Source organism: Staurois parvus, unplaced genomic scaffold, assembly GCF_062004578.1.
Source record: "Staurois parvus isolate SC_StPar_1 unplaced genomic scaffold, SC_StPar_1.0 ptg001418l, whole genome shotgun sequence".
NCBI classification, from domain to species: domain Eukaryota; kingdom Metazoa; phylum Chordata; class Amphibia; order Anura; family Ranidae; genus Staurois; species Staurois parvus.
Window position 1 is genome coordinate 1,395,420 of NW_028319214.1, and position 26,745 is coordinate 1,422,164.

Here is a 26,745-nt window from a genome sequence, read left to right on the forward strand (position 1 = left end):
ACAGTTACACTATTAAATAAATGACACTGCAGATAAACACTATATACAAATATAGTTGGGATCTTGCTAAATGAGAAATTTGGTTATTCTTTACCTTCTGAATCTTCCAAAGACATAAACTGAAGCCTCTTTCTAGGACTTGGATCTTTACACTTTGATGATTCTGCCCAAGCAACATCAAACCTACAAGCACAGGAAATAATCAGTATATAAAAAACAAATGTTTTTCCACTAATAAGTTTGGTAAATTAAAGAAAGCCAAGACTGTTACTCAAGAATTTTGAAAACCTAAATAAAATCCAGACGTGTCCTCATATGTGTTAATAGATAAATATGTATTGCTGTATTAAAACCAATACCTTGTCACTGTGTTTTCCTCATCACATAACAACGGACTCAACCCTGGAGAAAGATTCTCACTTGGAGAACGCTTTGGACTGTACTTCACTTGCAAAGGGATTAACATCAATTCACGCTTTGCTGCAATACAAAGTGAATGGAGAGTCTACATTATGCTGAAACAATTACACCAAGCAATTGATAACTATAAAATATACTCAATCTAATTACAGAACATTAAAAGGGTTTTTCCAGTGCAGCAAATATGATTCAGACTCTTTAGTTACTAAAACAGAAGGATCCCATCCTGCTGTCTGCACTGGTTTACTAGCAGTCTTTTCTGTATCACCACCTCCATGAAAACTTTGGCAGCAGGATTCCACATTTTATGCTGGAAGGGCTGTTCTACAGTATGTATGTTGACAAAATAATAAAAACACTAAACAAGATATTAACATCTGGGACTGTCTAACCCCTTGACGCCGACATCACACAAATATTCGGCCTCACAGAACTGGGCCTTTTTCCATGGGGCCGCATATTTGCGTACCTGTCTTTGTGCACAAAGACCGGGGTGTCACTGAGAGTCCCAGGTCCCATTCTAACGATCGGGAACCGAGACTCCCGATTCCGGGTCACATGATCGCTGTGATAGCCTCAGATTTGCTGTCACAATGATCAGTCAATGTACAGCCCGGCCCCCTTGTTTTTTTTTTTCTCTCTACAAATGGAGAGGAGAGATACATTGTATCTCTCTAACTCCTGGAATAAAGGGGGGAAAAAAATGTTTGTTAAAAAAAAAAAAAGATAAAATAAATATTAAAAATAAAATAAAAAATAAAGAAATACCTATGTCAAGGTTTGATCTAGTTCAGTGCCAGGGTAAGTGTTTGGGTCAAGGTCAGGGTCAAAAGTCAAGGTCAAGATTTTTTTTGAGCGCTATTGTTTCTGGGCTGTACTACGGGTACAAACAACAAGTAACATACACATATATGGTATCGCTGTGATCGTCAAGAGCTGAAAATTTTATTTTGGGGTTGTTCTTTGCTGGTAGGTTATGGTAGTAACAAGAAACACACAGCTAAATTTAAAAAAAATGATTTTTTTTTTTACTATTCTTGGCCAGATTTCCTTTGATAACAAAAAAAACAAAAACAAAATTAGGAGATATCTATTACCATTTACCACCAAATGAAAGCCCAATTTGTCCTGAAAAAAACGCGGTATAATTCACCTGGATGTACAAAGTAGTTGTGATGATATGTACGGTTTTACTAACACATATCAACGTTGCAAAATTGTGCTTAGGCATTAAGATTTGTTTTACCCTTAGGCATGAAGGGGTTAAAGATACCCGGTCTCCAGAAAATTGCTCTAAACAGCAATCTTCCAATAAGATTATATATAAGCATTTACATATTTAGGCAACTTATTTATCTGTACAAGCTTCCCCCGTGTAGACATCCAAAAGCCATAAGATTGCATTATAAATGTGATGTGAGCAGCTCCAGCAGAATTTAAGCTGTAAATTCAAGCCGACATGGTCGGCTACATAAAAGGTTATCTAAAGAAGTGAAAGGAGGGATGGAGGAACTTAGCCAGTACATACTGTTTTTGTCAAATAATTTTTATTAGAACATTTCTGTGAAACAAAAAAACATATCACAAAGGAAAGTTATAAATGGATGAACTTGAGTAAGCCTTCCATTAGAAACATGTTGGTCATGTACTGCAGAGTATCACATTGAAACACAGAGCAGACAAAATACAGAAAAAGTTTATCTGTTCCAACGACAGCAAGCATGTATAGCGGATATAAAAAGTCTACACACCCCTGTCAGGTTTCTGTGATGTTAAAAAATGAGACAAAGATAAATTTATTTCAAAACTTTTTCCACCTTTAATGTAACCTATAAACTGTACAACTCAGTTGAACAACAAACTGAAATCTTTTAGGTGGAGGGAAGTAAAAATAAAAAGCTAAAATAATATGGTTGCATAAGTGTGCACACCCTTAAACTAATACTTTTGTTGAAGCACCTTTTGATTTTATTCCAGCACTCAGTCTTTTTGGGTATGAGTCTATCAGCATGGCACATCTTGACTTGGAAATATTTGCCCACTCTTCCTTGCAAAAACACACCAGATCTGTCAGATTGCGAGGGCATTTTCTGTGCACAGCCCTCTTCAGATTACCCCACAGATTTTCGATTGGATTCAAATCTGGGCTCTGGCTGGGATATTCCAAAACTTGAATCTTCTGGTGAAGCCATTCCTTTGTTGATTTAGATGTATATTTTGGGTCGTTGTGATGTTGAAAGATGCTTTCTAGCAGAATCCTGAAGGTTTTATGCCAATGTTGACTGGTATTTGAAACTGTTCATAATTCCCTCTACCTTGACTAAGGCCCCAGTTCCAGCTGAAGAAAAACAGCCCAAAAGCATGATGCTGCCACCACCATGCTTCACTGTGGGTATGGTGTTCTTTTGGTGATGTGCAGTGTTGTTTTTGAGCCAAACATATCTTTTGGAATTATGGCCAAAAAGTTCAACCTTGGTTTCATCAGACCACAACACATTTTCCCACATGCTTTTGGGAGACTTCAGATGTGGTTTTGCAAAATGTAGCCAGGCTTGGATATTTTTATTCATAAGAAAAGGCTTCCGTCTTGCCACTCTACCCCATAGCCCAGATATATGAAGAATACGGGAGATTGTTGTCACATGTACCACACAGCCAGTACTTGCCAGATACTCCTGCAGCTCTGTTAATGTTGCTGTAGGCCTCTTGGCATCCTCCCAGACCAGTTTTCTTCTCGTCTTTTTATCAATTTTGGAGGGACGTCCAGTTCTTGGTAATGCCACTGTTGAGCCATATTCTCTCCACTTGAAAGACCTACTAGAACAGCTGAACTTTATTTGGGGTTAATCAGAGGCACTTTAAATAACAGGTGTGGGCGGACTCCTATTTAACATGATTTTGAATGTGATTGCTTAATTCTGAACACGGCTACATCCCCAGTTATAGGAGGGTGTGCACACTTATGCAACCACATTATTCTAGTTTTTTAGGTTTACTCCCCCCCTAAAAGATTTCAGTTTGTTTTTCAATTGAGTTGTACAGTTTATAGGTCACCTTAAAGGTGGAAAAAGTTCTGAAATGATTTATCTTTGTCTCATTTTTTTAAATCACATAAACCTGAAATTTTAACAGGGGTTTGTACACTTTTCATATCCACTGTATATAAAAGGCTTTTTAGAAAAGTACAGAATTGCATTGTATATAACATTCAACAACTAAAACAAAACTGGTAACAAACAAGTGTCTGCATACACCCAAAAGCATGTAAGTAAATATCCATGTGTGTCAAAACCTCTACCTCTCACCACTATTTGGGCGATTGTACAACTCGAACCAAGGAAATGTGAATCCCGCCTACTTATGTAATGATACACCCCAGCTATTGAAGTTAACACTGTGGCAACCAGAATGAAACCCGTGAGAGAGGGACCAGGCCAGGTACCATGAGTCAAGGTTCCCATTATTTGGAAAATGTTTTCGGTGTGCCCCTGTATTGATATATCTGGTTTTCGATTAGTAGGGTATTATTCACCTGAATTCACCAGTTCTCAAATGTGGAAGGACTGGGGGATAGCCACTTCATAGCTATTGTTTTGCTGGTATGTATGATAGGTATTCTAGTCTCAGGAGAGAAGCAATCCTCGTCAATTTCCATACATTAAATTTTTAGATACTTTCAGAAGAAGAGAAGGGCTATGACATGGAAGTAGGGAGGGGCTGTGCTAGGTAATTGACTTTTACTGAAAAAAAACAAATATGATACTAAGCTTGAAAGTATATTGCAAGTGAAAAAAAAAAAGACTACAATAAAAAAATAAAAAATAAAAAAAAGACTACATGGCATACTTAAGGTATTTTGTAACAGAACAGTAAGTACTGACAAAGCTACATGTTAATCTCTAAGTCTTTCAGGCAGCACATAAGCAAGAATTCAGACAATATGAAATAGTAAGCAAGGATTACCCAAAGCAGACAGCATAATCCTGTACACTCTTGTACGATTCAGCTGCCATTGCTGTATAGTAATAAGGTATCATCAATAGGGAGTCAAGCTAGGTCAGGTGAGTTTAGAACAACCTCACCTTCTTAAAGCTTGGGACAATTATGTCAAATATAACTGACATGATAAGCCTATACTATGCCATTAACATTAAATGAAAAAACACAATAAATAGAAAAGGTAGGAAAGAGGAGAAGGACCATGAAGAGATTGCCAGTCCCTCCACTCTCCCATCCAGGCATTCAGCACAAATATCCTAGAAAGATAGGTCGAAGCATGAATATCCACTCAAAGGCAGGTCCTTCCTATAATGCCATCATTCATAATCTTTAATGTATTGCTCAAGTGTATCATGTAATCGTGCTGTGAGGTTCTCCATCAGTTTAACATCACTAATTTTAGCATGTAGCACAAGAAAAGACAGAGACACTATTTTTTTTTTTCAGTTGAGTGCCATCAGACATTCAGCTACAGTAAGTACTGTATATGAGATACATTTCTTGGCACTTTTGGAGAAAGGTGGTGGAGGTAAACCCAAAAAGGAAAATTTTGTGAGTAAAGGAAATACTTGAATGGATAAGAGCTTGGACCGATTCTCAGTAAGGTTTAATAGGCAGTCATTGCCAAAATATATGGTAAAAGGAGCCTCTTTCTCTTTCACATCTCTAACAGCAATCACAGATTGTGGGTTGGATGGAGTGGCGAAGCTCTGTAGTTTGGTACCAATGGAAGATTATCTTCTTTAGGTTTTGTTTGTAGACAGTACAAATCAAACTTTTCGCTGCCTGGGACCAAATGATCTGCCACATCTGCACAGACACTTCCTCCCCTAGAATTGTCTCCCATTAACACATGCACTGTACTAATGTTTCCCTGTGATTTGCATAGTGTACTCAATGTTTTGAAGATGTCCAATATTAATCCCTTTTTACAAAAGCCCATGAGGATGGTTCTTTCAGGTGATAGTCTGGAGAATTGCAATGAGGGTGTAATGGAAGTTCTGTAGATATCCATACAATGCACTATATGGTAGATTAAATTTATATTTGGCTTCTGCAAAGAAGAGTAGTTTCCTAGTCCTAACATCCACTAGGCGCCAAAATTGAAATAAGACCTTTGACATGCAAGGGGAAGTCATCAATACAGTCAGGCTGTCTAGTATTATAGGACTGAACACAAGAACTGTCATTAAAGCAGTATTAAACGCAAACATTTATTATATTGCAGCTTATCAATGCTTAGATGTGATAGTTGCATTACTTTTTTTTTTTTTAGGCTTTCCTTCTTCTACTTTCATCTGGTAATCCAGTCAGTATGTCTGTTTTTCAAAAGAAAAAGCACTCTTGCAGGTGTATCAGTTTCAGGGATAAGACAAACCAATTTACACTGACAGGGGTGCTCACAATGGTCATTTTTTATTTTTATTTATTTATGTAAAACCTTTATCCCAAAATGAAAACAAAAACTTGCTGTAACTGCTGATAAAGTATTATTAACTGGAGTTTGGCTTTAATTTGTTGGTGTGTTAAAATTTGCTAGTACATCTAAAACTCCCCTCCCCCAAGACCAACAGTGCTGCTGTTCAAACATGCCCCTGTGATCATTCCTCCAGAATGGGGGCACTCTAATACAGGAGGTGTGTTACTGGCCAGATCACCAGGTGAAAACAGAGGGGAAAACTGTCTTTATTAAAAAAAAAAAAAAAAAAAAAAAAAAAAAAAAAAAAAAAAGCAAATAAATGTATGCAGCCATCACATCTAATGATTGGTAAGCAATATATTAAAATTTTGGTTTTGGGTTCAATACCGCTTTAAAGATGCCTCTGAAATCGAAGGATGTTGGAGGCTTGTGGTTTTCCAGAGACCACAAAGGAAAGTGTAAGTGTGTGTGTACGCCTGCCTATGTGGTTCTACTGCAGCAACTGTATTCAACAGTAAGAAATTAGGATATACAGGCACCAGCATTCTTTTCCATATGACGCCGCCATCTTTTCTACTTCAGTCCATCGATTGTAGGCATACAGGGTAGACCATGAAGCAAGATAGCTACTATAAATGTGTCTCAGGCCTTTTGGATGTCTACAGGTAAATAACATGCACAAAATATGTTAAATGCACACATAAGAAGACTGGCAACAAGGTCTCTTTGATTTTTCAGTGTATGTACCTGTAACTTTCTAGGTTGGTGACAGGGTCTGGTTGAGGTGTACAGCCACCGTTTTAAGGATCAAGACATACACTTTTCGCCAAGACTTTTAAAAACGCCTGCCAATTCATGCCAAAACCTTAGGATACTTTACCTGCGCAGTATGCCTGTGTTTAACAGATGCTGTTTTTCTTGCGACAAATTTTGCAATTGCCCTAAACTCATTCTAACCGATTTTTGAAGACATCCTTTTCTTGTCTATGGACTCATTAAAACACATTTCATTTGTATCCATTTTATACCAGAGAAAAAAAGATCAAAAGCTTCATACAGCATTCTGCTTTCTACTAATTTATATGAAAGACCCTTACTTGGGGTGGTAACAGTGGATGTCTTCCTGATTGAAGGTGGAAGTGAAGAGGATCGTGGACCAACTGGAGAGTTAAGACGGTTTTGCCGATCTCTACTTTTATCTGGAGAAGCACGAGGAGTATAGCAGTCAGTGGACGCCACGGTCTGTTTACTTGACAGTCCTGAAAGATTTATCATACACACACAGCTGTACACCTACTGTCAATTAGGGCTTTAAAAGGGCAATTACAGGCTTTAATCGAAACCAATCAGAAGACATAGATGCACTTTTCAATATATATTCTTGTTTTTTTTCCCCACTGGTTGCAAATGATTTCTTTATAGAATGTACTGTATATGCTCTCTCTCAAATTGTGAATTGCTTCACACATTACTATTGGAGTTTATATAATGACCCTTTTCGGCTTTACATTCAAATAACGAGGCCAATAGTGGTGGGTCTATATGTTTTCTCATTTTAGTTTATGATTTTCATATGCTTGAATAAACTTTTGAGGTTTTAATTTTTATGTGTTGCACTAGACGATTTATAAAGCAACTGGATGCCTATGGTGCTAAAAATGTATGCAAGGGCAAAAAAATACATTTTTGCAATACATGCATATTTAGCATTTTAACAAACCTACAAAACTCGTAAGTCCTGTTGTGAGCTAACAACACACAGCATTTTTGTGGACTAAAGGTTTTCGGCCTTTGCTAGTTTTTTATGGGTTTTTTTTTTTTTTTGCAAAACTACGCAGATCCTCTCACTCTTCCATCTCAAGACATTAAGTATTCTGTAGTTCCAAGACCACTTGCCCTCCTGAGGATTTACCTCCCTTCATGACTAGGCCATTTTTTGCATTACGGCACTGCGTTATTTTAACTGACAAATGCGCGGTCATGCAACGCTGCACCCAAATGAAATTTACGTAATTTTTTTCCAATGGATTGAGCTTTCTTTCGGTGGTATTTGATCACCTCTGCGGTTTTTATGCTATAAGCAAAAAAAAAAAAAGACCGACAATTTTGAGAAAAACAATATTTTGGAATTTTTGCTATTAAACATGTCCAGTAAAAAAATTTAAAAAAATAAAATTTCGCCATAAATTTAAACCAAAATGTATTCTGCGACATCTCTTTCCTAAAACAAAAAATCCCAATATGTGTAAATTAATTGGTTTACGCAAAAGTTATAGCATTTACAAATGGCGGTATAGATAATGGGATTTTTTTTCCATACAGCGGCGATCAGCAACTTTTAGCGGGACTGCGGCGGACATTCTGACACTGGGGGGGAAACTAACTTGGTGTCATTGACACTCCAGTGTCACAAATACAGTGATCAATGCTAAAAAAAAAAAAGCAATGACACTGTACTAATGGCACTGGGCAGGAATGGGTTAATGTGAGGGGCGAACAAAGGGTTAACTGTGTGCTGGGAGTGCTTTACTAGGGGGTGGGTGTTCTTCACTGTAAGAACACTGATCGGTATGGCTGTACTGTGCACAGCCATCCCGAGCAGTATGCTTGAGCTGACAGGGAGGAAGATTGCTTGTAAACAAAACAATATTCCTCCCCATCCGAGATGCTCGGTAATCACCGGCCGTGACCGTGATTGACATCCACGACTGCAAATGGCATGGCGGCGTGGGTAGGGCACGCGCCCCCCTACCTGGAAATGCAAAATCACATACTGTATACATTATATATATATATATATATATACACACACACGTGATTCTGCGTACAGGTGCCGCCCTGTAACAGTATATCTGCTATAGGGCGGTCCTTAAGCGGTTAAAGTGAAAAAACACTGCACCAGAGCACTGCAACCAAAAACGCTATTAATGTCATTTTTAATATTCAACACAAACTCATCTAACTATGTTTCCATGTTTTATTTTGCTGAGAAATCTCTTTGAAAAACACACCCTAGCATTTCTGGCCATGCCCATCTTGAGTAAGGGCAGATGATTCATGTAGCATTTTCTTCCTGGAATCCATCCGTCCTTGGCACAGGCATGCAGGTAGGAGGGTTTACTTAACTGAGAAAACCCCCTCCCATGAATACTCCTGGGATGTATGACATTATTGGCCTTTGCATGGAAACCAGGAAGTGAAGATATGTAAAAAAAACCTAAGTAAATCTGATATGCTTTCCAATCTATTTATGAATGATAGCAGCATAAAGATTAAAAATAGTTAATGTTCATTGGGAGAGTAAAATTCCACCTAACATAACACAAAAAATGTGCACTTGACTGCCCTGAAGTATGTGGCATGATCAACAGGTATTTAATCTTGTTCTATATGTTTATTAAAATTCTATCGAGTATTCATGCAAATATTGGAGATTGCATGGTAAGGTGGAAGTAAGGTATTACATATCGAGTTATATAGCCTATATAGGCCATGGTATAGAAATGAACAAACAAAATACAACAAAAAAGTTGCATATCAGGTCATAAACAAAACCGAAGAAGATCCTCCATGAGGGTGGCTGGGATAGTAAATGTCCAGGGAAAGATGAGTTGGGGGGAATCGGACATGGAGTGTTTTGAAAGGAGGGAGAAGGGGAGTGTGGTGTAAGAAAGTAAGGTTATCTGAAGGGACTGCAGGCAAAGGCCCCATCATAGGTAGATTAGTTGTGTGCATAGTTGGCAAAAGTCCCGAAATGCCTGGGACCCTCTCCTGTACTACTCCTGCAGTCTCTGACCCTCTCCTGTATTATGCCTGCAGTCTTTGACCAATACCTGTGCTACACCTGCAATCTCTGACCGACTCTTGTCCTAAACCTTCAGTCTCTGACCCTCCCCTGTACTAACTGCAGTAACCTCTATCAACCAATCCGTGAGTCTGGACCTGTTCTTCATGTTTACATTATTAAAGTTTGTGTGTGTTTATTTTTTGGGATGTTGGTATGGAGAGCAAAACTGCAGAGGGGGAGCCAAAGAAACTCTGACTCTATTTAATCACACCCCCTTTAAGCCGCACCCAATATTTAGCCCACTTTAAACCACACCCATTTTTCGCCTACCACCATCTTTTTCAAGCTGAGCCACACCCACAAATGAATGCCCCACCCCTAATTAGCATACTGCTTTGCCTACACTGGCTTTCTGGACATACAGGAAAAAAAAAGTGTCCCTAAAATTTTTTTTGTTAAATATTGGCAACTATGTGGCCAATTCACTAAAGGTTACTGCATGCGGTATGAAGGTCATGTGACTCATCTTTCAGAAATATCACATAAGATAATATAAGAGTCAATTCATCAAAGTAAAATATCAAATGTGAGGTAAATACCGCACATTTATTAAAATAGTGAGATAAATAAAGCAAGAAAACATGAGATAAATCATTGAAGTCAATTCATTAAAAAACACACATATTCGTTATTTATCACCAGGTGTTTGCTGGCGGTATTTTAGAAATGTACAAAATAACAATTAAAGGAACTCTGCACTGGCTAGAAAGTGAAAAGTGTCAATGTAAAAATGTTCTCCTCTGAGCTCAGGAATGAAAATAAATTGTAACATTTCATCAGAGGGAGATCATTTTGTGAATGAAAGCACACTACAATGTTTTCATAGTTTCACATAATTGCTGTGTGCATTCTGGTGCAGTGTTAGCCTGCAAAAAAAACAATTTGTGAAAAAACACCAAAAATAAATGCAAAATTTAAGTGCTAGATATTGCAAAACATAAATATTTAGCACATTCAGTAAATAATGCAGGAGTTATTTTAACTCAAAAATTCATGCGGTATATATCTCTTAGTGAATTGACCCCTATGTGCCAAAACTGGAGGGCAGGAACAGTTCAGCCAAAGGTTTGTAAGATTGACAAAAATGTGGCAATCAGAAAATCACTTAAAGCGGAGCTCCAAAGGGGAAGTTCCGCTTTAAGGACTGCTCCCCCGCTCCCCCTTAAGGATTGGCACCTTTGGAAGGCGGAGGGGGGGGGAAGCGGGAACGCGAATTTGACAGGTACCCGCTCCCACTTCCGGTCCGATTGCCTAGGCATCGGAAGCAGAAGGTGTCCTCCCTCCCTCCCTGTAGTCTTTTGGGACACGTGACAGGTCCCAGAAGACTACAGGACCATTCATGAAGCGCAGCGCTACTCGCGCATGTACAGTGGGCACCCAGCTGTGAAGCCGCAAGCTATCACAGCCGGGTACCCACACTGAAGATGCCAGCCTCCTGGAATAGAGGACGGCCGGTGAAACTGGCTGTGGGGGACACACCGCGGGACCGAGGGACAGGTAAGTGACTGTTTTTTAAAAATCAGCAGCTACAGTTTTTGTAGTTGCCGACTTTATTTTTTGACAGTGTTAGTGGAACTCTGCTTTAATGTGGAGTTCCACCTGACAAAAAAAAAAAGTCAGCAGCTCCAAAAACTGCAGCTGCTGACTTTCAAAATATAGACATTTACCTGTCCCTCGGTCCAGCGGTGTCCTCACCATCGCTGGTTTCAATGGCCATCTTCTCTCAGTGTGGGCACCCGGCTGTGACAGCTTGCGGCTTCACAGCCGGGTGCCCACTGCGCATGTGCGAGAAGCGCTGCGCTTTGTGAATGGCCCCGTAGTCTTCTGGGACCTGTCACATGTCCCAGAAGACTACGGAGAGGGAGGGGGCGATCGCAGAGGAAGTGGGAGCGGGTACCTGTCAAATTCGAGTACCCACTCCCCAAAGTTGCCAAACCTTAAAGGGGAGCGGGGGACAAGTGCTTAAAGCAGAACTTCCCCTTTTGGGTGGAGCTCCGCTTTAAGTGAATCTAGATCTGTTCTCGATTATACTAAAAGGTGGGGCACTTCCAGGCCTTTGCTTTCGTCTGCTTCAAAGCTGTAAGGCCTAATTCACACGGGCATTGAAAGCATGTGTTTGAGGGGCGTTTTTAAAGCTCAAGCGCCTATGAAAATGATAGTATGGACAGCATACAGTGCTGTTCACATTAACAAAACATGAAGCTTCAAAATTCAAGCCTCATGTCGAGTCTGGAGGAGTTTGAAGCCTTTCAAGCCTATTCAGGTCTATGGTGATGCTACACAAACGTGCTGGCAGGTGTTTGCGGTATGTTTGCAGTTTGGTTGCAGCACGTTAATAACATTACAGTTAATTAAAGGTGTTTGTGGTGCAGTTTTAATGCTTGTAAAATGCTTACAAAATGCCACAAAACTATGCATAGGGAGTTTGGGGAGCATTTTTAACACTGGTAAAACACCAGTCTAACACCCATACTAAAGCTTGTCAATGCCTGTCTAATGCCCATACTATTGCTATAGGAGTGTTTTTTAAGAGTTAGAAATTTAGTCAAGTGTGAACAAGCCCTAAGAAAAAGGACCACCAGTTTTAACTGTGAAGTAGTAATGCCAGGAGATTTCAGATCATCGGGTATTTTTTACATTTATGCAACTCATAAAAAAAAAACACTTTCAAAAATGAATTTAAGAGGTTCAAAGGGAGCTGATGAGAGAAGTTCATTGTCAGGGTTTACACACACTTTAATGGAATACATAAATACTTGTATATCGGATGAAGTGTTTCCACAATACCCTAGAGCAGTGGTCGCCAAGCCGCGGCTCGCGAGCCACATGCGGCTCTTTACACACTTTAATGCGGCTCTTCTGTGTGCCGGGTGCCCGCTCCCCTCCCTCCTCTCGGGCGGCCGCCCCAAAAGTCAGGACTCTGCAGCTAGGCCAGCAATGGGCAAACTACGGCCCGGCGGACCTTTTAATCCGGCCTGCAGAGCGTGATCCAAAAAAAAAACAGCCAGGGCAGCGCGCTCAAATGCAATGATTGGCCAGTCTCTCTGCCACTCACATCCTGATAGCCAGTGATTGGCTGTCAGGATGTGTGTAGGCGGGGCAGCGTGACGAACGTGAGAGGAGCTAGGCTCCTCTCACAGTCCGCCCTGAAGACCGGAACGGCGCGGGAACACGGCGAGAAGAACGCGCGGAGCAAACGTAAGTGAATTGACACAGGGGGGACTTGGCTTACTACTTGCTACTTACTTACTACTACTATATGAGGGATGAATTAATATGGGGGATGAATTACTATATGGGGGATGAATTACTATATGGGATGAATTACTATATGGGGGATGAATTACTATGGGGGATGAATTACTATATGGGGGATGAATTACTATATGGGGGATGAATTACTATATGGGGGATGAATTACTATGGGGGATGAATTACTATATGGGGGATGAATTACTATATGGGGGATGAATTACTATATGGGGGATGAATTACTATATGGGATGAATTACTATATGGGGGATGAATTACTATGGGGGATGAATTACTATATGGGGGATGAATTACTATGGGGGATGAATTACTATGGGGGATGAATTACTATATGGGGGATGAATTACTATATGGGGGATGAATTACTATGGGGGATGAATTACTATAAAAACTTATTGAAACTAAAAACAGTGTACCATCCTATGTATTTTCAGTTTTAAAAATGTGGCTCTCAAAATAAATTTCAATCGTGGTTTTGGCGAGATTTGGCTCAGTTGAAAAAAAAAGGTTGCCCACCACTGCCCTACAGGCATCTTTCTTTCTTTCTTTTATATTCTATAATAAAATTATTTCCAATTGGTCTGTGACTTAAACTTCTTGGACAAATATGTAACCTGGTTCAGGGTCTTTTTGCTTCCCCCACCAGAACCATTTCCCTCATTTATTTCTGTTGCTTTATTAGAGGCCACTGATTATAAGGTTAGGTATAGGTTATAAAAGGCTTAAAGGCAAGGCAGTAAGTAACTAAGCTAAACATTTGCCGTTTTATTATTTCCCTCACAAAGGCATAACTGTGCATTCTCATTTAATATACACTTAGGAAACAACCCGAATGCTTCAGACAAATATATAAAAGGGCAGCATTGTCCGGTTTTCAGCCTGTGACAGATTTAACAATGACTTCTGTTGTCTTCCGATAATGCACCACATTGTTATACACTGCAAAATGACTGGAAGTGTTGGAGCAGCACACAAAGAATGTGTTTGTGTGATAAATGTGGATGATGTGCCAACTTACTATGAAATGAGCTTTCTTTATTCCAGCCCTTTAGCCCCTTCTCTTCTTCAAAGTCTCTTAAGGCTTTTAGAATCGGACTCTCCTGAGTACTGCTGTCTTCTGTCTTGGGTTTAGCTGCCATATAACTATGTAAAGCATCCTTTTCTGGTGGGGAATGGTACCTTAACAAGATTAATGACATTTTATTATTATTGAGTTAATTTGTAATCATAATGATCACTATATTTTCAATCGAATCAATCAGACTTATATATAGATTTATAGATACAAAGACAAAGCAGAACTCAAGGGGCTTGAAAGGTGATAGCGTTTTATTTTGACATTTCGTTGAGGCACAAGCTAGTCTTCCTCGGGACAACGGTAAATTAAAGCAACACAACATATATACCCTAAACACACAACATATACACCCTAAACACCCCTCCCATCAAATTGCCAAATTCAGGCACTAATGGCAGGTGGCAGAGACAAGAAAACAACATGACAGTGCATAATGCTCCTCAGCAAGATGTCCGCCCAAGCTGAATTAGGGCTGCAATAGAAGAAAATGGTGGATAATTAGAAAAAGTACTGAGCAATCTGCAGCACCAGAGATACAGATCTAGAGATTAGCCCAACAACAGACATGAAACCAGTAGAAAATCACAGAACAAACACGCTGAAAGTGAAAATAAACAGAACTGTGATCCATTAAAAGCAGCAGAAAGTCTGAGCTTAGAACAGGAAGAGCACAGAAGTTGGTAACACCCTTAAAAGAGTAGTCCCACGGCCTCCCCACCCCTGCTTGTGCGCGCTGCCTGGGAGCACGCAGCACCGCAATCTGGTGCCCGCTGTGTCCTCCAGACACAGTGGAACACCGATCGTTGTACGGGACCTCTGTGTGAGGTCCCGATCATGTGATCACTGATTGGGCAATCAGTGATCACATGCAGAGTAGTAAGCAAGATGTCACTTCTGACATCATTGCTTACTACGTGTGAAATCTGTGAATGATCACAGAAGTCACATGGTATAAGGCTATTCACAACAGCCTTGTACCATGTGACAAGCTGTGACCAATCACAGCTCACACAGTATTTCTCAATGGCTGCAAGAATGCAGCCAGAGAGGAGAAATGATTGCTCTTACAGCCTTTATGGGTGTAAAAGCAATCAGTGTAAAAAAAAAAATCTTCCTCACCCCCCACAAGTAGTAGAGTGTCACATGGTGACACTGTACTGCTAGGGTGACAGTATGTAAAAAAAAACAAAGAATAAATATAAAAAAATGAAAATGATACATTTTATTTTAAAAATTATAATTTTTGGTTATAAACTAATTTGGGTTATTTTTTTTTTTACTTAAAAGACAACTGAATAAATTTTGACCAAGATTTATAATGACATATGCCGATGTCACTGCAGCATTCATCTTTATAGAAGGTAGAATGCATGTCATGTCCAGCCAACGGGCGGGAGCTATCCAACTTTTCAAGTTAACAAGCTGGTGATTGGTTGCTAGGTATTCCTAGCAAGCAATCACCTGCCGGTTAACATGAAAAGCATGTCCCACATGTCCCCCCCTCTGTCCAGGCATGCAGTGCCTTTTGCCTTCTACCTGCTGTGCAAGGTAGTAACAAAAAAGAGGATTGTGAATGGCAGGGGGGAAATATAAGGGAGGGGGAATTCATATAAAGGGGACTGGGCTGCAAGGAGGGGGGGGGGGGGGAGGAGGCTGTGAAGAGGACCAGTATACAAAAATGGGGGGTTGTAAAAGGGACTGGGGTGCAAGAGGGGACTGAGATGCAAGTAGGGGGGGGGGGACTGTAAAGGGTACTTGGTGCAAGGAAGGGGGGCTGTGAATTTGACTGGAGTAGAAGGAAGGGGGATTGTAAAGGGGACTGGGGTGCAAGGAAGGGAGGAACTGTGAAGCAGACTGAGATATAAGTAAGGAGGAGCTGTAAAGGGGACTGGGATTCAAAAAAGGGGGTTATGAAGAGGACTTTGGTGCAAGGAAGGGGGGTTTAGAAGACTTTGATGCAAGGAAGGGGGGTTGTGAGGACTGGGGTGCAAGGAAGGAGGGCTGAGATGCAAGTAAGGGAGGTCTGTAAAAGGGACATGAGTGCAAGTAAAGGGGGGGGGGGGCTGTGCAGGGGACTGAGATGCAAGTAAGGTTGAAAAGAGGACTGGGGTACAAGGAAGGATGGCTGAGACGCAAGTAGGGGAGGTCTGTAAAAGGGACATGAGTGCAAGTAAGGGGGGGGGGGGTGCCTGTGAAGGGGACTGAGATGCAAGTAAGGTTGAAAAGAGGACTGGGGTACAAGGAAGGGGGGCTTTGAAGTTGACTGGGGTGCAAGGAAGGGGGACTGTGAAGGGGAATGGGTGCAAGGAAGGGAGGAACTGTGCAGGGGACTGAGATGTAAGTAAGGAGGGGCTGTAAAGGGAATTGGGGTGCAAAAAGGGGCTGTAAAGAGGACTTCAGTGCAAGGAAGGGGGCTGTGAAAGGGACTGGGATACAAGGAAGGGGGGCTGTGAAGTGGACTGGGTAGCAAGGAAGGGGGGTTGTGAGGACTGGGGTGCAAGAAAAGGGGAGCTGTGAAGGGGGCTGAGATGTAAGGTGGGGGCTGTAAAGGGGACTAGGCTGCAAGAAATGGGGGCTGTGAAAGGGACTTGGGTGCAAGCAAAGGGAAAGCTGTGAAGGGGACTGAGATGCAAGTAAGGTTGTAAAGAGGACTGGGGTGCAAGAAAGGGGGGGCTGTGAAGGGGACTGAGATGCAAGTAAGGGGGGCTGTAAAGGGGACTAGGGTGCAAAAAAGGGTAGCTGTGAAGGAGACTGGGATATAAGGAAGGGGGGGGGGGGCTGTGAAGGTGACTGATGCAAGGGAGGGCTGTTAAGGGGACTGGGGTGCAAGGAAGGGGGGCTGTGACAAGGACTGGAATTTAAGGAGGGGGGCTGGGACGGGGACTGGAATTTAAGGAAGGGGCCTGTGATGTAAAGGCGTGACAGACAACAATGATGTGAAGGGGAGGGGGCTGAGGACACTGATGTAAAGATGGGGGAGTTGTAATGTGAAAGGGAGACCAAGGACAATTACGTAAAGGAGGCACTGTGATGTAATACGGAGGGATTTGAATGAAAAGGGGGGGCTGTGCTGTAAAGCAGGCACTGTAATGTAAAGGGGCTGTATTGTACAGAGGGGTGCTGTGGTGTAAAGAGGGGGTTCAGCAATTTTAAAGGTAGTATTGTGGTATAAAGGGAGGGCTGTGATGCAAAGAGGGCTGTGATGTAAAGGGGAAACTGTAATGTAAGGGGGGGGGGGGGCTGCGATATGAACAGCCCACGTCATAGCACAAACATGAGACATGGACCTCTGCTTGATGAAAGTTTTAATGACCGGACCTCCATGAATTTTAATTCAATATCCCTGCTCTAGAAGGACCACTGTCGCTACAGAAACCTTCAAAAAGGTGCATGCCCAAAGGCTGCACCATCATCTAGAAATCCAAATTTCACATGTATTCTTTACTTTATGTAAAGGTAAACTTTTATACTTCAAATACTTCACTGCTATTTATCTCTACCCACCTAAACTATTGAACATTCCATATTATTATTTGAAACATGAAAACTCTATATTAGGTTGCAATTGACAGGAGAAACTAAACCTCCATATTACTTCTTGTATTTCTTTTTTACAATAACTATAGAATTTTCCTATTTAACCCCTTAAAGTGTTACTAAACCCACAACAGTAAAATCAGTCTGTATATGCAGTAAATCATGCTCGTTATACTCACTGTGGAACCTAAGGGTAATCCTCTGCATTGTGTTAAACCGCTGTTTGATCCTGTCTTCACTGATCCTCCCATTCTTCCAGTGCTCCCCTCTTATCTCTTGATAAGACACATGTGGAGACACTCTGCACATGTTCTGTTTGGGGTGTATTGCTGGAGAGATTTTTTTTCTTTTAAATCTTGGGAGAGTGCATGTGATCAGCACAGGGCCGATCAGCACTGTCCAGACAGAGGTCAGGGGTCCTGCATCCTCCTACAGGAAAATTAAAACTCCTCCTGCAAGCTGTAACCAGTGCTTTGCTGCACACTGATAGAAGTCACAAGACTGCTCTAACTTCTGATGAGAAAAGGTATTTAGCAGTTTGTATTTACTAAAATAATTGCATTTCCATCTTCTTTGTACTGTGGGAGACCAGATATACTGTAGTGAATGCAGGGTCCTGGGTTTAGTAACACTTTAACTTTATCAACCCCACATACATCCTGCCCTTAGCCATAACTTTCCACTCACTTTCATTTCAAAACTCGTTCAGTATATAAAACTTTTTTTTTCTTAAAGTGGTAGTAAATGCAACATTCTGACTTTCATCCATTAAAATAGTTTATAAACCATATGCATGGTGCTCTGTTTGCATTCTTTCTAACCTTTGCCATTCTGTAGAAATTGAGCCAAGTGCAATTTCACAACATCACCGGCGCATGCGCACATTTGAGGCGTTTCACGGCATGCTCTGTATGCCGTCGGTCTGTTCCGGAGGATGCCGTGCCTATGTCATCCACTCTCTGTAGCATTGCATTGCAGTCCCGCGAGAGTATGGCACCATACACAGCTTCCGCAAGCAGCCCAATGCGTATTTGTGAGATTCCAGCCCTTACTATGAGAAAGGGCGGAAGTTTCATACAGGATAGATGCAGGAAAAGAACAGTAAACATGGCATCGGCTTCGGACAAGAAACATAGCCAAAAAAAAACTGGTTGCAGAAAAGTAATTTCAGGAACTGAATGGCTGAGTATAACTACAGCTTAAAGGACGCCCACTGTACAAAAGAAAAATATTGAGCACACTGTCCACCATGCAGTGAACACAAACAGATTATGGGCTCATGCAAACATTTGCATGAGGCTGTGTGAGGTAAATTTTGGGCACATTTGCACACCTGGGAGACATAGCTGCAGTGTACAGCTGTCCATAGTAATGAATGGCTTATATGGGTTTCTGGCATACTTGAATAAGCACACACACGTACACGGCCGCAAATCCCTGGACGCACACAAGCTGGGTTCAGGAATTTACACCTGTGCGTGTATCCATATTTATGCTAGAATGCCAGATACCTACATACAGCCATTCATTATGATGGGCTGCCTTATCCTGCAGCCGTGTCTCCTAGGCATAGAAGTATGTTTGCAGTTTGGCCTCATGTGCCATGTGCATGAGACTTATAAATCATGGAAAGGTAGCTTTTAATTTTCATACATGAGAAAGTAAACCAACCCTTGTAAGTGCTGATCAAACAACGAGAATGTGAATACAGAAAATTAAGGAATATCTGGAAATTATGTATCTGCTTCTTTGCTGTCTTAGGACTTTGTTGCGCTGTTTGGTCAGTGGCCCCTTAGATGGAAGGCAGATAGGGAGGAGGGTAGTAACCGAGGTAAGTGCTGACTAATACACTGGTAGGTCTGTAAGAGTGGGCACAACCACAAGACAGAGTAGGGTTCCTCTTTCCAGTTTACATCTCCAACATGTTGGCGAGAATGTGAGATATATTTTGTGTAATAGCACAGGAACCCTGTACTATCTGGTCAGCAATTTATATCCCAGTCTGCTTGAAATGGAAGAGCAAAATATACTATGTATTCTCTCTGTTCCTGACATGAACATTAGGTTTAGGTCTTCTCATTTACAGAGAAAGGGGGAAGAATAGCCCACTGGCGGAGCTATAAGAAAAAGAGACTGAATGCATGTCAAGGTAGCTGTGAGTCTAGGCAGAGATGTTAAAATGTAGTTAGTGGTGCCAAACCCATTTTGCTAGATTTGAGGGAGCTGATGAAGTGGTGGTTCTGCATGGTTTGCCATGTCTTCAATAAAGGGTCTACCATCCTTTAAATATCTGAGATGGTTCTCAGAGCCCCTTGAGTCAGAAAGTGATAGAGTCTAAATTTGTTGATGAGTAGAAAGAGTTTGAACTGGTGATCTTGGGTAGCAGGGTAAACTTCAGATTTCTGATCCCTGGTGTCATCAGAATCATTTAGGACTCCAAAATATTTAGGCATGGAGTTGTATGAATCACTTTTAGCATGGTTCCTATCAGGGGATGTTAGTTTTGGGGTGGAAGGTTTTTTAGGAGTCCACAGTAGGGCATAGAGTAGAATAGAGAATGCTTTTTGCTCAATATTCTCCAAGCTCCTAAAGGATGAACATTTATTCCAGTAGAGTAATCCATTCAGCTGTACTGGCTGGTGGTAGCAGACAGGATCAGGGGACATGAGTTCTCCTCTGAATTTGGGAATGTTGGAGAATAGATCTGGAAATTTGTAGGGGTTTGTAGGCTTGTAGGAATTTTATTTCACCTTTTAAGGATCAGATAAAGGTGAGGGGCATAGCAATAGGTAGGGTTTGTAGTAAGTACACAAGTTGGTGCAGGATATTCCTTTTCAGAACATGGTTTCCTCAAACAGCTTTTTTTTTTTTTGTTCCATTCATTCATGTTTGCAGCATTTCACAGAGAACTGAAAACAAGAAACTTTGTTTATTTGTAAATCACATTGTTATGCTTTGCACTTCCTATTTTAAAATAGACTAAGGGCCGTTCACAACAAAACGTGGTGCGGGAAAGGCATGTTCTATGAGCATTTCCTACACCACACATAAAGCGCTGCACTTGGAAGACGTTCGCAGACACCAATTATTTGTTATTGGCACCACAAACGCAGCACATTTTCAGTCAACAAATTACATGCAATCGCAATACCATGAGCTTTGGTGCATTTCTGAAAAAGTAGTGCTTTTGTGCATTCCCCTGCATTTTGCAGCCTGTTCTAATGAACTGACCCTAAAACTGTTATTTTGTTTTTTGTTTTTTTTTTAAGTCTCGCAAAACAATATTGCCAAAAGAAATCGTTCCTTGCCTTGAAAATTGATACATTTATTACATAAGTATTGTCATAAGGAATTTCAACATAACTGTTGATTTAACAGCCTCATTGCTAAAATGTAAGAGAGGTATACATGTGCAGGAAATGGATAAATATACTAATACCACAACTTGCATGTCATACAAATGTAGGATTATACAACCTAAAAATAAATAACGTGCAGGAAGAAATTCAGTGATGAGTAAAATCAGAATGTAATGCATGTGGCTAACTGTATTGTGATGATGCCTAGACCTGGAGTCTAAAGGCCCAGCATTCCTGCTCTATGTACACTCCTTTTCCAAATATCTTTTTCTTTTCTATTTTTTTACCTACCTGTTTGGCACATATGAAGTGTCATGTTCATTCTCCATCTCTATGGCTTTATTGTCAACTGGTTGATTAGTACACAGTGTTTCAGATTTCACCGACTTCCAGGGTGCAGTATCCACAGTATGCAAGTTACCAGCAGTGTGTGACAATTGTTTGCTAAAATGACAACATAAAAACAAAATGGTCTATGTATAGCTCTAATATATGCAGTAAATATTCTTTATGCTTGAAACTCACTCCACAGTGCCTGTTTGTTACTAGCCAGTCTCTCAGATACTTAAGCCATGTAGTTCCTGTCTTTCTGTACAAACAGGAACTTTGCAAATACAGAATCAGCCTGATGATGATAATAAAAAATAGCATTTTTTACTTACCTGTAAAATTATTTTCTTGGAGTACATTAAAAAGGGACACAGAACAAGTAACCAAGACAACAGGGTTATGCTGACGCCTTTAGGAGATTGGACAGAACAGCCCAGTTTAACTTCTCCCACTCCCAGCATGCCTCAGCAAAGCAATAGGAGAGAAAGAAATAACCTTGGGAAGAAAATAGGCATTAATCCTTAAAACAATCTGGTCCCTGTGTAACCTGGGGAAGGGTTCTTTATAGGATAAGGTCCCCAGCTCAGAGACTTGACCCACAAAACGTATGGCATTTAGAAAGGCAACCTAGTGAGATAAGACAAGATAATATCTCTGACAGGTTTAAAGGGCATGTTTAAAGCTGACAGAACCAGGTTGAGATCCAGTTTCACTTCACTAATGAGCGAGAGGCAAACAATCTTTGGAAAAGATTTGCTAGGTCCATAGCATACCCCTTGATAGTACTCAAAGCTAATTGTTGATCCACAAATCTAAAATACAGCAATGCTTTTTGGATTCGTATAGGTTTACATTTTTATATTTTTCCACAGCTGCTGAGGGTATATTCATTTTTTTTAATTAATTGTTGATTCAGACCAGATTTAAGACAAAAAAGACAGGGAACATCCCAGAGAGCACTCACAAGGGTGGAATTTCAGTTGCTCACAGCAAGCAAGGCACCCATCGTGAGCACCAGCCAGATCATGTAGAAGAAAGATTTCTTTGATTCCAACTGCAGATCCACCACATAATGACAAGTCTGTTCCTGCTGGTCAGGAGCATTGGATGATCCAGAGACTGATCTCACTTGTCCTCCACTATCAGAATGTTGAGTTGCAATGGTTTGGAGTGAAACAGGGCCAATAGAAATGCCTTGAAGGGGGACACCACCAGGCCCAACACTTATGCAAAAGCAGATGGTTTGGTGAATCCATGACCTAAGAGTCTGAGCATGCGAGCTGACAGACTGGATTTTTTCTGGGGGAAAGAATAACCTTTAACAGGGCTGTATCCAGGACAAACCCAGACACTCCACAGATACTGTTTGGAGGTTTATGATTCACTCAAATCTCTGTAGGCTCTGCATGGTCAAGTGGACATTGGCTGTCAAGAATCAAGCTGTTTGTTCCCTTAGAAAGTGGTTAAGATATTCAAGTATGAAAGCAAAGCAGAACAGGAACAAGGAACAGCAGCTTGGTAAAAACGGAGGTGCAGTGGATTAGACCAAAGGAAAGTGCAAGAGAATGGTAATGTTGCATGGCCACAGCAAAACGCAGGTGGCGTTGATGTGCCAGAAGGGGATATATGTTAAAAAACGTTTAGACTCAGAATGGAGCGGATGCCCTCTTGCCTTGGAGATAGTGAACAGGTTTGAATAGAACCCTGGAACCTCTCTTACTGGGACAATGGATATGTTGCCATGTCACAGGAGCTGCACAAGAGCAGTGGGGAGGTGCGCCAATCTTTACTGAGATGTTGGCATGTTTGACACCATGAAATAGGCTGGAGGCAGAGACAGAAATTCTAGTTTGTAGTTCCTAGATACAACATTTTGGATCCAAGTGTCTGAAATGTCCTGGGACCAGACCAGCTGCGAAGCCTAACAGACATCCCACCACTCTGACAAGTAGAAATACCCCCTTATTGGGAGCAGGACTTGGTGGATTTGGGAGTCCACGGCTTATGGCAGGAACTGAGATCCAGGCTTGGCCTTGGTCTTGGAGGCCTGAGAGAAAAAAAAGGAACTCTTTTTTTCGTAGAAAGTTAGCCCACTGGAGTTTTTGCATTCTTTTTCTAAGGCAAAAGGACACTCTTCCCAACCCCCATGACTTCCTTCATAAAGCTGTCCAGGGACTTAACAAAAGCAGGTGTTTCCCAGAAAATGCATCCACACAAATACTTCTTGCACTTATGCTCTGCAGACCAACATTTCAGCCAGAAGGTCCTCCGCATAGGCACTGAAAGAAGGCCAATTCTGGATATTTGGTGAAAAGTGTCCCCTAGCGTATCAATACAATTGCGCAGGGTCAAGGGCAGGATCTCCAAAAAGGACAGAAGGATCTGTCATTCTAGAACGAGGATCCCAAAACATGGCCTCAGACCAGACTAGAGTTGGGCAGCTGGATATAGTCACAACAGCAGGTTGCATGGCAGGCCCTAAAAAGGGAGGACAAGGCCTTAAATAGGGCTTTAAGGCCTTTTAATCACAGGGTCCTAAACACTAGAATGTCCACTATAGGGACAGGCCTTACAGCAAGAAATGGCTGGGTCAAACCATATCTTCATGTACTTCCGCCTGCATGTGGAGTTTCCGGTTTAAGAACTCAGATTTGTACAAGCAACATTGCTCCTTTTGATTGACACGTCTTGGGACCAAACCCCAACCCTTATTCTACAGATTTCCACTTTTCCTCATTCGGTCATGCGGCTGACTGGTACTTTCCAGGAACCCTTATCCCCCCCACCCTGCTACTATCCCCCTCTCTCATTACCCCGCCTTCTCTCTTCTTCAGCTCCAATCTATTTCTATCCCTTGCCTCCACCTTGGAATACTCCCTTTTCCCACCACACCCAGTCCTTCCCCCTTGGATCCCTCACCCCTTTCCCCCCTTACACTCTTCAATTGACTCTTCCAGGACATTACCCCTATATGCCACACACTGATCCCGGAACATTTTTAAATAGGGGTAATACTTTAATTTATTCTATTGCTATTTTGCTCTTGTTGTTATCCATTGTTGGGTTTATGCCTCTTTAATTCCATTTCTGCTTGATACTTTGTAACTGCTGTTACTACATATTGATACTGCACTGCAGATCAGTGTGTTTCTCTCATCTAAATCACCTTTGTTACATGCTGTTCCATGTACCGAATGATTTTTGTACTATCATTTGGTTTTTTCTTTCTTTCAATAAATATTACAGAACAAAAAAAAAGGGAATGGCTGGGTCTTTATCTGAGACAGACTACTTTTTTAAAAACTCTCACCAGGACATTGCTGGGCAACACAGGGGTGAAGATCTTTTCAGGATGAGGACAGTGTGACTATACAAGACAATCAGGTAAAGCAAGTGTACAGAAAAGGTTTTAGGCAGCTGAGCCAATTTAAGAGAGCCCAAGCTGGTAACTCCTGGCAAGGTCTATGCAGGTTGCGCTAGGTCAAGAAACGTGTGCACTGTGTCACTAAGGATTGTAATGGTATCCTGAAGTTTGGGGTAAATGTCAGCAGACTTAACCTTCTCATGTATCAAGACCAAGGAACCAGACAAGTTACCATGCTCATTAGAATGAGTAAAAGCAGATGTAACTAAAGGATGATCAAACATGGATTCTGGGAGAATATAGGTGAGGAAGCTCGCTTGAGCCCCCTGCTATCTGAGGCCTCTAATAAGCCTGAAAACCTCCCCATAAATTCAGACATAAGAAAACTCCTCCCTTGACAACCAAGAGGAGAGGGCCACCCCTGAAGAAGTTAAAAATTATGTCATCTCAAAATTTCATGTTCATGTTTCTGAAATGTGCCTGCTGTACCATGTACTTGTTCTCAACATAGTCAGTTTTCTAGCTATGCTGTAAGGGCTCGTTCACACTTGACTGTTTTTCCAACTCTTGCCAAATGCCCCTATAGCATTTAACAAGCGTTGGTCCGGCGTTTGTGGAGCGCCACATGCGCGGTTTAGCGAGAGTTGCTAGGTGTTTGCCAAGCGTTAAAAACGCCCCCCAAACGCCTATAATGAAGTTTGAATGGTGTTACCACTCCGCAAACGCCTCGCAACCGCACCGCAAATGCCGGGCGGGCGTTTGCGGAGCGTCACCAAAGACTTGAATAGGAGGCTTCAACTCCTCCTGACTCGACCAGAGGTGTCCATTTTTCCGCAACGCAACGCTAACGCTCCCTTTTGAACAGTGCAATGTGCAGAATTTTGCCAGGCATTTGGGAAACAGTAAAAACGCTTCCCAAACACCTGCCTGCCGCTTGCTAACAAGGCCAGTGTGAACTTAGTTAAAGATAGTTATTTAGAGGTTGTATAATAAATTACCATATCACCCAGTAGATGGCCTCCATTCAGTAGCCAAAAAAGACATGCACAAAAAGGGGGGTTGTGAAAAGAAATTCACAGAGAAAGTGGCTACATTATGAACAGAGTGTGACAATCAGAAAAATTTCCAAAAATTATGCTTTATTACATATACAAGTTTGACATTTGGGCAATCGCCCTGGTTTACCATCACCTCAGTATGAGACAATACACACAGACCTAAAACCATATAAAATGACACCAAGACCGGTCCAAATAATTGTGCAACAAAGACAGTGACTACTAGAGCCTAAAGTCTTTGTAGCACTGGCTCACAGGTGAACACTTCCCACAGGAGGTGTATGCAAAAATTATACCATAGGTATACCATGTAACATGTTGTAAATATGTAGACATATGCTACTACCAAAATGGTTATATCCCAAGCAGAGAGTGTCAAAACATTACACTATAGATATAAAATATCACATGTATGCAGTGCAGCAAGCACAGTATGCGTCAAAAAGAGAAGCATGCCTCTAGGCCTATAAGAGACAAAAAATGAATGTCATATATAAAATGCAGTACACTCCTATGCCGGCACATGTGGTTGGGGCCCATTCATCTGTAATATAAGCGACTGTTTCCTTAGGGCTCTTAAATGAGAATAAGCCCCATTTGTTACCAGGATGGAAGGATAGATGCAAATAGCAGAGCACTGCTTGAAATGGTTTCTTCACCACTATATGTGGACTACACACCACTTTCTGTAAGGAAAACAAGACAAATCCCAATAAATCTTCTGCCTGTTGAGATACACGTGGTATATCCTGTTTCCTATGAAAAGCACCATGATGTCCCCATCCTGTAGTGAAACAAACAATATGTGGAAAGTCACTGGAAGGGCTTTACTCTATATAAGATGTATAGGTTATATCGATCACAGAGGACCATATAACTAGTGTCCTGTAACAGTCCACTCACCACCTGCGCAATGGATAGTAGGAGAGGAAAAGATGTCCTTCATAGGTACTGCCTTACAAGGCCAGAGAGGCCAGGGAACAACCGCTGACATCAGCCGATATACCGCGGGTTCCAGCCTCTTCTCGGCGCCTGTGCTGCTTAAGCCTGCCTCGTGGCA

General features: G+C 41.4%; 1 protein-coding gene across 5 annotated transcripts in view; it reads right to left on the reverse strand.

The window, feature by feature from the left end:
* The window catches only part of MPHOSPH9 (M-phase phosphoprotein 9), a 112,869-nt gene that overhangs the window by 14,549 nt on the left and 71,575 nt on the right, over positions 1-26,745 (reverse strand). For 3 of the 5 annotated variants that reach the window (XM_089662004.1, XM_089662001.1, XM_089662002.1), the window contains 5 exons: positions 21,225-21,377; positions 13,978-14,138; positions 6,937-7,098; positions 360-480; positions 95-183 (listed from right to left, as the gene is read on the reverse strand). In XM_089662004.1, coding sequence (XP_089518130.1) covers positions 95-183; positions 360-480; positions 6,937-7,098; positions 13,978-14,138; positions 21,225-21,377 — 686 coding nt within the window. The remainder of the gene's footprint in view (positions 1-94; positions 184-359; positions 481-6,936; positions 7,099-13,977; positions 14,139-21,224; positions 21,378-26,745) is intronic. The other 2 variants (XM_089662003.1, XM_089662005.1) reach the window with 2 other exon arrangements.